General features: G+C 43.5%; 3 protein-coding genes across 4 annotated transcripts; all 3 read left to right on the top strand.

Annotated features, from left to right (window-relative positions):
* Positions 1-163: 163 nt before the first annotated feature.
* Positions 164-6666, top strand: cers2a (ceramide synthase 2a). 2 transcript variants are annotated; one of them, XM_037264759.1, is made up of 11 exons: positions 164-513; positions 2314-2484; positions 2540-2657; positions 2743-2861; positions 3081-3138; positions 3263-3313; positions 3404-3496; positions 4310-4438; positions 4698-4804; positions 4981-5134; positions 5357-6666. In XM_037264759.1, the coding sequence occupies exons 2-11, from the start codon at positions 2315-2317 to the stop codon at positions 5498-5500; spliced, it is 1143 nt and encodes a 380-aa protein (XP_037120654.1). In that variant the 5' UTR covers positions 164-513; position 2314; the 3' UTR covers positions 5501-6666. The 2 variants fall into 2 exon arrangements, with proteins under 2 accessions (XP_037120654.1, XP_037120653.1); XM_037264758.1 differs by having other exon boundaries at positions 2311-2484.
* A 1125-nt stretch (positions 6667-7791) lies between these two features.
* LOC119130614 (cortexin domain-containing 1-like) lies at positions 7792-8153 on the top strand. The gene has a single exon (XM_037264470.1). The coding sequence runs from the start codon at positions 7878-7880 to the stop codon at positions 8061-8063; it is 186 nt and encodes a 61-aa protein (XP_037120365.1). The 5' UTR covers positions 7792-7877; the 3' UTR covers positions 8064-8153.
* A 146-nt stretch (positions 8154-8299) lies between these two features.
* Positions 8300-11559, top strand: LOC119130613 (histone-lysine N-methyltransferase SETDB1-B-like). The gene is made up of 8 exons (XM_037264469.1): positions 8300-8501; positions 8883-8969; positions 9440-9724; positions 9808-9975; positions 10082-10283; positions 10428-10501; positions 10633-10823; positions 10917-11559. The coding sequence occupies exons 1-8, from the start codon at positions 8444-8446 to the stop codon at positions 11019-11021; spliced, it is 1170 nt and encodes a 389-aa protein (XP_037120364.1). The 5' UTR covers positions 8300-8443; the 3' UTR covers positions 11022-11559.
* The last annotated feature ends 198 nt before the right edge of the window (positions 11560-11757 follow it).

Raw genomic sequence — 11757 nt, 5'->3', positions numbered from 1 at the left:
TGCTTTTGAATTCACATGAGATTATGGCTGATGGGGTGGTGGGCGCCCTCTAGTGGCACCGAAGTGCAGCTCATCTTGACTGATCGCCCTTATCCGAGTGTCACTCACGTCATTTTTCCCAGCCTGCCGGCTCACTCGGAACCACCCACCGTAATAAGCATTGCCCGACTTGATAACGAACTGCGCAACACATCGCCCCTCTTTGCACTTTGCTAGACTTGAAATCCCCACTTGAGAGGAGGAGTGCTGTGAAGTCAAAGTGCGACCGATTTCCCTCACCCCCACCCACCCACCTCAGCTCAGCTCAGCTCAGCCCAGCCCAGAGAATGAGGCGAACCTGAGCTCAAGAGGCAAACGAACGGGCTGTTGCCATTCAATTGAATGTTCACAAGTGCCTCGAAATGGGGAAGCGTACATGAAATTCACTCCGCGTGAACAGGAAAAGAGGACAAGCAGCTGCAAAGAACCGCCGAATACAACACTACCTGGCCGTATCCAATAAAGTCTGAGAAGGTAAGTTGGCGGCTGCACCGTTACTCGATGGACGCTTTTGCCCAATTCACCCTGGCCATTGATTCCTTTTTTAAAGTTGAAAAATGAACACCACTGGCGCTTGATTAGCCTTTCAGAAATAGTTTATTGAACAAAGTGCATAAGAGCACCCGTGACAGCTTGCAAAATGAGCGAGGCGGAAAAGAGCTAATCATCAAAGTTGAGCTAGCAGGCCCAAGCTTGTCGTCTTCTCGGTTGTTTTCTTTCTTTCTTTCTTTCTTTCTTGTAGGAGAACCGCGATAAGACAAGCCCAACTTACAAACTTTTCGTTATAGCTAATTGTTCCCTCGGCGTTAAAGAAATGTGTTGTTAGGTTTAGGAGATGGGTCTGTTACGTTCATTCAGTCAAAAAGTTTTTCAACGTCAAGTGCGACGCACCGCTTCAAAGTTGCTCCATTTGGACTCTTCACGTGACATGGCCGTTTAGGGCAGACAATTTGTTTGATTGCGTTCTCATTTCTTAACGTTTGGTTCCGCTATGTTCTAGATTCCCCGCTTGCGCCACGTGTGTGCGCGTGCGCGTGCGCTGGTTGCTTTGGACAGAACCACTCCCAAAGTGTTTACGCAAAGTGCGTAGAAAGCTGCAAGTTGGAGCACCAAAGTTTGGGTTGAAAAGTCCGCCTCAGGATGCTCCTCCGACCAGGTTGATATACAACAAAGAATTAGTCCAGTTTAAATTCAGCTCCTATTTTCCTGGAGCGTTCCATCCTGGATCCACTTGCGATAGAAGTTGTTTTTCTTTCCCAAATGAGCCCTACCTACCACGCTGAAAAGTGCAAGTCAAGCGGCTTGCTTTTCATCCACTTATTCCAAACATATTTACCAGGACATCAAATTGTTCCGACGTAATGCTGAATGATTTGAACAAAGTGTCTCTAACCTAGATGCCGAATGAGAGATCAATGAAATAGTCCTGATGATTAATGTAATGAGAACTCTCCTGAAAGGGTCATCGTGACTTTATGACTAGCATTTAATAGGTTTGAAAGTCCACACTATTTTCATACCCTGTTGGATGACTAATTAGTTCATCTCCTTTACAGAATTTGAGCCACTTTTACAGGTTACCTTACCTGGCAAGGCTTTAATCGACATTTAAAATGAGTGGTATTTTTCAAAATACATGTTCTAGGGACATTTAGGGCTGGTAAATTGGTGTGATGAGTTACTGAATGACTCCAGGCTCACATGACGTCATGCTCATTCCAAAGGGTGCTTTAAAAAAAGTGTTCATTTGTAAGAGGCAGTCAGTCACGTGGTGTTCCAGTTAGACTCAGCGGCTTAAAATTCAAATGACGTTCTTTGGTCTCGTAAATAAATGAGCTGACGCTTCCTTGTCGGTGCAGTCTGTCAAATGCTGTCCAACTGGTTGGCAATAAATGCTGCAGATACGTCATGAAATGAATGCACAAAGATTTTCTGAATATCTCCGCCAAGGAGGTCATGTATTTGATGAAGTCATCTAGAACACTTGAATATGTTTTCATCTTCTGTTGTTTGTGGATTTTATTGAAAAGTGTCAAAATATGACATGGTGCACCCAAGAGGCACTTATCGGCTAACTCGTTGGCTGACTTCACTGAGAAGACTGTTAAATTAGATGTGCGATGATGAATCCATTTTCAAATGAATGAATGGATATATGAAGCATTTGAGCATTTACATTTGCTTCAGTCTAGGGGAGGGGAGGGGTATGATCTTGCACATATGTATGAGCAGTTTAGTTTCCCGCAACAACATGCTGTGTTTTTAAATCAGCAGGATGTTGTCTTGGCTAAGCGAGCGTCTATGGGCAGATTGGATTTGGTTTCCCGAAGGCTTCGGTTGGGCCGACCTCAAGGACCCCGATGTGGTCCTACCTCAGCTACCGGACCTTTGGGCTTTCATCCCTATTGCGATCTGCTTCCTGGTCATCAGACCCGTATTTGAAAGGTAAGTACTGGTTGTTAGCGCCTTTTTTTCTTTTCTGACAAATGGCCTTTTTCAGGTGGGTAGCAATCCCTTTGGCGTCCCTGCTGGGAGTGAAAGACAAAAGGCGTGTTAGTCCTCCTTTGAATCCTTTACTGGAGGCCCACTTCTGCAGCATGTCGAAACATCCCACACAGGTCAAGGAAGGAGCAAAGCCACGTTCTTGATGTGTTATTTGGCATGAGAGTCAGCACTGACATCTGCTCTTCTGCTTCTTTTCAGGGCTCCTTAGAAAAGTTAAGTAAACAAACGGACTACTCGGTGCAACAGGTCCAACGATGGTTCAAACAGCGGCGGAACCAGGACCGGCCCAGCAAGATTAAAAAGTTTCAGGAAGCCAGGTAGTTACGACTCTTATGCTGTTCAATGTAAACCATTGTGGGTTTTTTTTTTTTTTCTTTTCATTTTTATTGGCCCAGCAACCAAGTTGCGTTTCACTAGTGTGATGCTTTATCCTTCTGAAGTAAGGTAGGTAGAAGGAAGTAGTTATTCGAGGTCTGTTTCACTTAAAGTGCTACCAATGTGCCTCCTCAATGTAAAAAATGTACTTTCTCTTCCAGTTGGAGATTTACCTTTTACTTTTTTGCTTTCTTTGCTGGCCTGGCAACGCTTATTGACGTGAGTCTCAAGTGATCCTTTTGCAAATGTTGTTGTCATGGCAACATTTCTATTGATCTGCACTCAAGCGGAATCGAATGGGCCACAAATGGATCCTAACAGTTGTCTCTCCCCTCCCTCTCAGAAACCATGGTTCTATAATATGAAGAGGATGTGGGATAACTTTCCCAAAATGGTATGCTGCTTTCTTTCTTTCTTGTCCATTTTCTTATTTCCCGTCTTCTCAGTCAAATCACACACACGCATGTGCAACCCTTTTGTCCAGCCGCTGGAAGCATGTCAGTACTGGTACTACATGATTGAACTGGGCTTCTATGTGTCCCTGCTGGTGAGCGTAGCGTCTGACGTCAAGCGTAAGGTAAGGCACACGGAGCGACCCCTAAATAGTTACGGCACACAACAACCAGAGACTTTTGACCGTTGGTATCGACCGTGAGAATGGCAAAGTATTTCCTGTTTGACAAAGGCCCGCTAGGTCACATCAGCCGGTTGGAGTCACGAGAGGCGACACTTGACTGGTGTTGTGTTTCTTTTACGAGGTGCCCTGTGGCTTTAAGTGTGACTGGAGCGAGCAGAGCTGGAAAAGGTCCTGCGGCGCAGACAGCTTTGCCATTTTTTGCATACAGGGCAGAAGCGCTCAAAGCAAATGGGCAGGTGACAACAATTGTTGCATGACCTAATAACGTGCCTCCGTCAATGGCTGCGATGTGCGGCAATTGGTTTTGGATGAAACGATTCAACTCCAGGCTTCATGTTGTTCAGATTACAGTTGCACAGATGCCGTAACTAACCTTCCTCCAAATGGAGCCATAGTTAAAGAGTGACAGCATCGGGCCGGGCGGGCGGGCGTGGTGCTCCCGCTCTGATAGCCTTGTCACGTGGTTGAAAGCAATGAAGTCAGTGATAGCGATGCGATTTTGTCACCCGAGCTTTAAGTGAACTTTGTGTGGTTTTCCTGGATGCCGTTGTGTTGAAACAGGATCCGCGACTGTTGGCTCAATTGACCTTTTCCTCATTTTATTGTCATTTGGTCCCGTTCTGCGCTGCTTGTCTAATCCACAACAATGCTCGAGTTAATCATTCGTCAAAGCGGAACATCGGTAACGGACAGACGGCTTTAGCGATACGTCACCGAGCACCGTCAACAAGACGTTTGCTTTCTTCTCTGCAGGATTTCAAAGAGCAAATAGTTCACCACGTTGCCACCATCGTGCTTGTCGGCTTCTCCTGGCTGGTCAACTACATCCGGGGAGGGACTTTGATCATGTTGGCGCACGATGCCTCTGACTATCTCATGGAGGTAGTATTATTGCACCCTGCTCACTGGCGGAAGGAAAATACACATCAGCATTTGTTTGAGTTTGGGGCTCAAAGGACAATTTCTACAAAGTAGCACTCTCAAGTGTTTTGCTTTCTCAGTATTTGCTATTCATCAATTGGATAGACATCCGATTGAGATGGAATTCATTTTTTTGCCAGCCAAATGAATTTTGACGTCTGCCATCTCGAGGCAACAAATGCTCACCCTGTGATGTGCATTCCCCTCTTCTGTCTCTCAGTCAGCCAAGATGTTCAACTACGCCGGTTGGAAGAGGACGTGCAACTTCATATTTGTTGTCTTCGCGCTCGTCTTCATCATCACCCGCCTGGGAATTTTCCCTTTCTGGTAAAAATCCCATTGCGCAAGACTTTCAGAACCCACGAGTGGTTTTTATGGCTGCGCGTATGCAGCGGAACAATTTCCATGATAACAACAGGCACATTATCCCGCAGCGTTGAATGGGCTTTTGATGGCCAGTGTAGGCGCTTGTGACTGACTGCACGCTCTGTTCTTGTGCGCAGCATCATACACGCCACCTTGGTGTACCCCATGACCATCTACAAGCCCTTCTTCGGCTTCTACTTCTTCAACGGTTTGCTGCTGTTGCTGCTGGCTCTGCACCTCTTCTGGGCGGCGCTCATAGTACGCATGGTCATCAAGTTCCTCCCCGGCAACGTAAGAAATTGGGATTATCTTTCATTTGATTTAGGCAACACAAAAATGACATTATTTAGTCCGCTACCAAAGAATTGTCACTCCCAGGACTTGATTTTAATGTTCTATTCGTCCATCGATAGGATTTTCCATAGGCTGCTAGCAGTAGGTGTATGTATTTAGTTTTACAATAAATCCCAGCTGGGGTGTCGTGATGGTCCAAACAATTTCTTCCTTCCACAGGGCATAGTTGAGGATGAGCGGAGCGACAAAGAAGAGACCGAGTCGGAAGACGAAAACTGCGGCGGCGATAGAACGTTGAAAAACGGTCACCTTCACAACGGCCATACGCGGCTCAACAACAACCGGCAAAAAAATGGACGCTGAAAGCACTGCACTGCAAGGTCAGGAAGCCGAAGCCTTGCGTGCGCCTTGAAATCCAGACAATAGTAGTGACGACACAAAAACATTTCTTACACAAAACAAAATAAACATCATAGACAGCCCCCGTTCTGATCATTGAAGGAAATTGACCAAGGAACAATGGAGACCATGATTATGTGCCCTTGGTGCTGAGGTCTGTTGGTCTTCATTTTTTTTTTTTTCTTCTTCATCACATGTAGTTGTTGCCACACTGTCTGTAGCTTCATCGCATGTTACTGGAAGTGTTTTTGTTGTTGTTGTTGTTGTTGTTGCTGCTGAGGTTCAGCCGGACGGCGTCGGTTAACACACCTCTAAGTAGTATTGCCTGACTAATTTTCACTCTAGCCAGTGGTACAAATAGGCAGTTGTTAGGATGGACCATTACCTTGATTTAAGTCAATATACTGACACCTAATAGAAAGTTTGTTGCAATTAGCAAAATACTGAATGGCAAATAAGAATTTGCGAAAGTGAGCCGCCGAGGAGGTCGGAGTTGCTTTGCCTTTTTTGGCAACAAAATGTGCGTCCGCAGTCCAAAATCATTTTAACATGTGGATTTTTGTTTATGCATAATGTCTATTTTTAGTTTTATGATTGTATTTTTGTTATGTTTGATTTTTTCCAGTCCTGCTTAAATGACAAAAGAGTTTGGCGTAACTCAAACCGAAATAAAACGTTCTGTCTTTATGGGCTGGAACAGAGTCGGTAAATTATTTTTTTCCCCCCCAGTGTTTTCCGTAACCAAAAATGCACTTTATGGATCCGTTGAATGGTAGTCGGACCAGACCAGACCATATGTATAGGGTTCTATTTGGATCACAATCTGATTCATTTTCAGCAGAGGTTTGGCTTGGTTTGCTCTTTTGTCAGTGTTTTGGTTGTATATTCACAAAAAGACTTTGATTTGACGTGTTTCAAGGAACCCTTTACCAAAGTGTGGTTTACAAGTGCCTTTATCGTTTGGATTGCGAGTTGTTGCTAAACGCCAACTTTTGTGCCCCCATGTGTCACTTCAACCTGCTCCTTCCAAACAGCTTTGCCTCTAAAAAAAAAAAAAGTGTTTTTTAGTCTGTTGTTTTGCTGATGTGTAATATTATAATGATGATCAATACAATATTTGTGTAAAAATATTTGTTATTGTTTTATTTGACGTGTGTGAAAATCATTCAATAGTCATTCAATAACGCACTTGTATGACCCGTTTTTGTGCTCAGGCCAACGCAAGAGCCTTAGCGCCATCTGGTGGCATCTTGTTGTCAAGGAAACAATTTCAAGCCAAGGATATATATTTGTTTATCTAAAATGTTGAGCGCACGCACGTATTATTGTTTCCACAGCAAACGACAGATGTAGTTTCCTCCCTTGTCTTGTTTTTTTGGCCCGTAAGCTTAAAAGCCCTTCTAGGCTGACGATGGCCGATCACTTTACACGCACGCACGGTCATCAAGACTGTTCATTTTAATGTGGCAGCTTGAGTTTCTACCTGGCTGGCTCCACATGTTAATTGCAACGGCATCTCTTGTTTCTCCTGTCCATCCGCATGGCTCCTGGTCAATTCTGCGCTACCTCGTTACCCTTATGTAATACATAAGCTCAGTACGTTTGAACAGTGTGAAATCTCTCTCCCCGATGAGGCTTCTTTTGACAGGAGAACAAAAGTGCTTCATTCACTCGGCGCCTTGTCGACTTATCCGATTCCCACTCAAGTATTAATAAGGGCTTACGGATCCAGAGGAGGCCGCCGCCATGAATGTTGCACGAGCGGCGTCACTACTCAATATCCCTCAGGTTGTAGGGACATAAATCTGTTCACACATAAACGCCGTGTAACGTTCCCCGAGTTGTGAGCGAGTAAGCTCCCAGACCTACTCGTTTTCCCGTGTCACGATGATGAGGGCAAGAACGTAAGCGGAAAAGCCGCGCTGCCTTGCTTCCAGTGAGTGACATTATCGGGAAGGAGCCGAGAGACTAACGCTGGCATGTGAAACTTTCCAAAAGTTTGGACACGTGTTGAGACACGAGAGCAAGAATGGCCACCTGGTAAGTTTGATCTCTTTTTCTTTTGGTTGAATACCTACTTCAAATGTAGTGATGTCTGTGACGCTTGAATGTTGTATCCATCGAGTGTCAAAAGTACCCCATTGGTTGTACCCTTCCAAATAGAATGCATGCACTAAGATTAGACGTGTGTGACAAAGTAGCAGAAGGAAGACAAATACAAACTGTTCAAATACTGCAATCGAGAATTTTCCATTGCTACACTTCATCTTTGTCTCGATCATCAGTGTCTCCTTGGCATACGTTTGAGTTGACACTGGGAGGAATCCGTTTCATCGGCCCCATGGACCACGGGACGCATCCTGCGCCCCCCCTGTTGGAGGTGGATGTGGATCTGGGTTTTGCGCTCTTCTTCCTCTTCCTCTTGTGCTTCTTCCTGCTGGTGACGGTGGTGCGCTGTGCCCAGATGGTGGTGGACCCCTACGGTTCCATCTCCACCTCCACCTACCAGGAGGAGCAGATTACCTGAAGACTTTGACCGTTCGCCATGGTAGATGTGAAGATACTGCAGACCTGACCTCAAATATGGTTCCGAAAAAATACCGATAGTTAAATCATATTGAGTTATGTACTACTAGCTGTCAAAGCACTTCACATGCCAAATGACAGACATTAACAACATACACACCCCTGTCCAGCAGAGGGCGGCATTGTACCATTTTGCCGTTTGACAAACGTCAAACGATTCATGCAAAGAAGAAGAAAGCGAAGAAGAAGAAAATATTTGGAAGAAGAAGAAGAAGAAGAAGGCCACGACTAGTAGCGAGCGCGCTTTGGTAAACAGAATCTTATATTAATCATTGGTTGTCAAGGCGATAACGCTTTGATCTTGGCTTTAAGGAGCTCTTCATGCTCTTAGTGCTCCAAAATCACAGTCCCGAAAAAGGCGGAGGTTTCGTTAAATCGGGTAAGCTAATCACATCTCCTGCATTGCTAAATGCGTCGCTTTGTACTTGTCATGTTTGATCAGTTAAGCTTGGACTCTGTCAATCAATTCGAATATATACATTTCAATCATATGCTTAATTACAGCTTCATTGAGTAATAAGAGGTAATAATGTGCTGTAAAAGTTGTTGAATTGCAGTGATTAGCCTACAAGGTGGCTACATCATTTTTGTCCAATCCAGTATCATGAATTTGGTTTTCTGAAAAGAAACACTTAGATTTAAATTCATAAGCAATGCTTGATTTTTTTTTTTTTGTAGAAATCATTTCTGCCTTGTCCGTTTTCAATATTATACCCGAAATGTTTTCTTTTCTTACTCACTGATTGCTTTTGTGTGTTAGTGAAAATGATGGAGCTGGGTGATCAGTTGGAGGTAACAATGTTACAGTCCGAAGAAACTAGTGCAAAGAGGGGACGATTTGAGTTTGGTAAGTAATGGGTGGCTTTATAGCACTCACTGCGGACAAACCATTTCAGCGACATTCGTCAGGAGAAGAAGCAAAGATAAATGAATGTTTTACTTTGAATGACTCGAATTGACTTCTCAAAGTCAAAGTCAGCTTTATTGTCGATCCCTTCATATGTCAAGACACACAAAGAAACCGAAATTCCGTTTCCTCTATCCCACGGTGACGAGACATACAAGTAGACGACACAAAATAAAAACAAGAAGGCACAAACAATAAATAATACACAAAAAATAACAATATAAATAAAATGAGCGATGAATAAATAATAAACCAATAACCCAATAAATAGGAGCAAAACTGAGCCAGCATGCATACAGCAGACAGTAAGCACAGCGCAAAGAACAGGACGCTACGCTGAAATCTCTATCAATATTCAGGTTTGTTGTCGTGTTGTATATTCATTCTTCTTTTGATTCTTTTTGTTTTAGAAAACTTGCCTGAATGTGAGTCTGGTCCGTCCACTAGTGGCTATTCATGCAAAAGGACATGTTTGGAAAATGGATTATTGAAAAGGGTGGAGGTATCTTTGGTTCGGCTTCCCGATCACAAGATCAGTGCTCTTCGACCGCCGACGCCTTCGCAGTTTTACAGCGAGGATGAATCTCAAAGCAGTTCCGATTCGGATTTGGAGCAGGATGACGAATCCAGCGATTCCGATAATGCGTCGGCCAAGAAATCGAAGGCTAAAAAAAAACAAAAAGTCAACAATATTAGTAAGTACCCGCACCGACCTGCCAGGTCTAGGCATTACTTGGAGCACTAAATTCCCTTTTTGTTCTAACATCTATTTGCACAGATCACACACCCATAATTGATTCTTCAGCGTTTGCCTATGTGCCTCAAGAAGCAACAAAAATCCGCCCTGATCTCCCTGAGGAGGAAGTCACCGTCGGGTCGACCGTACTGGCCAGGAAGAAGAACTTGAAGTGGCAACGGGGGCAGATTGTGGAGGTTGTTACCAAAGGTGGGAAGAATTTAGCATTTATTTTTGGAAGGCGATGATGACATGTCGAGTCGAGCCTGAACGACTTGCGGGTGGTCTTTTGTTTACGTCTGAATTGTCATTGTAGAAGATGGCCGGCTGAAGTACAAGATTATGTTTGAAGAAAAGGGAAGGAGCCTAGTCTCAGGACACCACATTGCTTTTGAGGTCACGCCGAGGCTGGAGCAGGTGTATGTCGGCGCTCGTGTGGTCGTCAACTGTCAGGAGGATACCACTCAGTTCCGAGCTGGTATCTTGGCGGAGCTCCCTACCAGAAAGAACCGCCTGAGGTGGGTGCTTGAAAATGAGAATGTATCGGAAAGTGAACCGTTGTGAGAGGTGTGATTCTGAAAAAATGCAGTTTCAATAGAAACATTGACTATGCTGTGACATTTTTTTTCCCCAAGTCAATAAAGCTTTGTATCCATTTTTAGGTTTTTGGTGTTCCTGGATAACCACAGACCCATCTATGTTGGCTTAACCTTATTTTACCTCGTGTGCAGACCATGTAAGTTTGACATGTTTACCCCTTTTTTGGACTTTTTTTTTGAATTGTGAAAATATACAGGATTTGATTGAATTGAATTCTATCATGGTCTTAACTTGAATACTTACAATATTGTTTTTGTCACCCATCAGTACCAGACCCCACAGAGGACATTCAAGACGAAGCTCACCAGCGTTTTATGAGGCAGTACCTAAGGGACTGGCCGTACCCTCATTTAACCCAATACAAGCCTGGCCAGAACGCCTCGGTGGAGTTTAACGGAACCCTGCAGAGGTGCAAGGTAGAGATGGTGGACTCCAGCTTGATAATGGCAGTTTCCGAGGTTGGTGCCACCTTTGTCCTTCTCTTCATATCTTAATTCTCGTCATCTCCGTTGTCCCATTGACGCTGCGGTGAAATGTTGTCATTTCCTCAGTGTAATCAGCACAAAGAATGGATACATCGAGGCTCCATACGGCTGTCGCATATGCCGAGGTTTTTGGAAATGAGGAGAAGAGAAGCTGAGGCGGCTCAACAGTAATGCGACTCCAGTTACAAGTCCATCATTTTAATAAGACTTCACCTTTCTCCAGAAAGGCTGACTTTTTAAGATAGCTTTTAGTTAGAGTTCTCTTGAGTGAATCGTACAAAGGAGTGTGGTCATTCTTGGGCGGATTCCTTTTATTTCAATTTACGATACAAACAATTAAAAACAGCTTGTTTTTTTCCTCCGGTGTTTAGTGTTACGTTTTTTCCTGAAAAGTGTACATTTTGTATATAGTCATTCGCAAACAGCGGTGTTTAGATGACAAACGGCAGTCGTTTTAATGCAACACTAGAGGTTAGTATATCTTCAAAAATGTTAACTTTTAAGTACAGTTCAGTATGTTCTCTGTTGATCATTATAAGAATCGTGTGCATTTTTCTCTTGATAAAATGTTATACAGTGAAACCTTGGCTTACAAATGACCCGTTGATGAAATATGACCTCTGCTCAGACACTGTTTTTGTTTATTTTATGTCATTTTTAATTGCTACATTAAAAAAAAAAAAAAAAACAAGTGCAAAAAACATACAAATTGGAATTGTACATAGTTCTTGTTTCTTTCTCCAACATTACCATGAATATTTTAATGCATGCTGCAGCATTTACAATAAAAAGAATTTTACTGTTGTAGAAATGTTCTTTCTGGAAAGAAAAGTTGAAGTAGCGATACAGAAGATTCAAATATAAGTACTAGTAGTATAGCTTCTTCCTTCAAAATACATGTTATTCG

Source organism: Syngnathus acus, chromosome 11 (assembly GCF_901709675.1).
Source record: "Syngnathus acus chromosome 11, fSynAcu1.2, whole genome shotgun sequence".
NCBI classification, from domain to species: Eukaryota; Metazoa; Chordata; class Actinopteri; order Syngnathiformes; family Syngnathidae; genus Syngnathus; species Syngnathus acus.
The sequence above is the reverse complement of the archived record's forward strand: the minus strand, read 5'-3'. Positions and strand labels throughout refer to the sequence as shown.

Coding starts and splice junctions, on each gene's coding strand:
- cers2a (XM_037264759.1), top strand. CDS start 2,315: ATGTTGTCTTGGCTAAGCGAGCGTCTATGGGCAGATTGGATTTGGTTT. Junction 2,658..2,742: donor TGTCGAAACATCCCACACAG/GTCAAGGAAGGA, acceptor GCTTCTTTTCAG/GGCTCCTTAGAAAAGTTAAG. Junction 3,497..4,309: donor CGTCTGACGTCAAGCGTAAG/GTAAGGCACACG, acceptor TCTTCTCTGCAG/GATTTCAAAGAGCAAATAGT.
- LOC119130614 (XM_037264470.1), top strand. CDS start 7,878: ATGGACCACGGGACGCATCCTGCGCCCCCCCTGTTGGAGGTGGATGTG.
- LOC119130613 (XM_037264469.1), top strand. CDS start 8,444: ATGCTCTTAGTGCTCCAAAATCACAGTCCCGAAAAAGGCGGAGGTTTC. Junction 8,502..8,882: donor CGGAGGTTTCGTTAAATCGG/GTAAGCTAATCA, acceptor TTTGTGTGTTAG/TGAAAATGATGGAGCTGGGT. Junction 10,284..10,427: donor ACCAGAAAGAACCGCCTGAG/GTGGGTGCTTGA, acceptor ATCCATTTTTAG/GTTTTTGGTGTTCCTGGATA.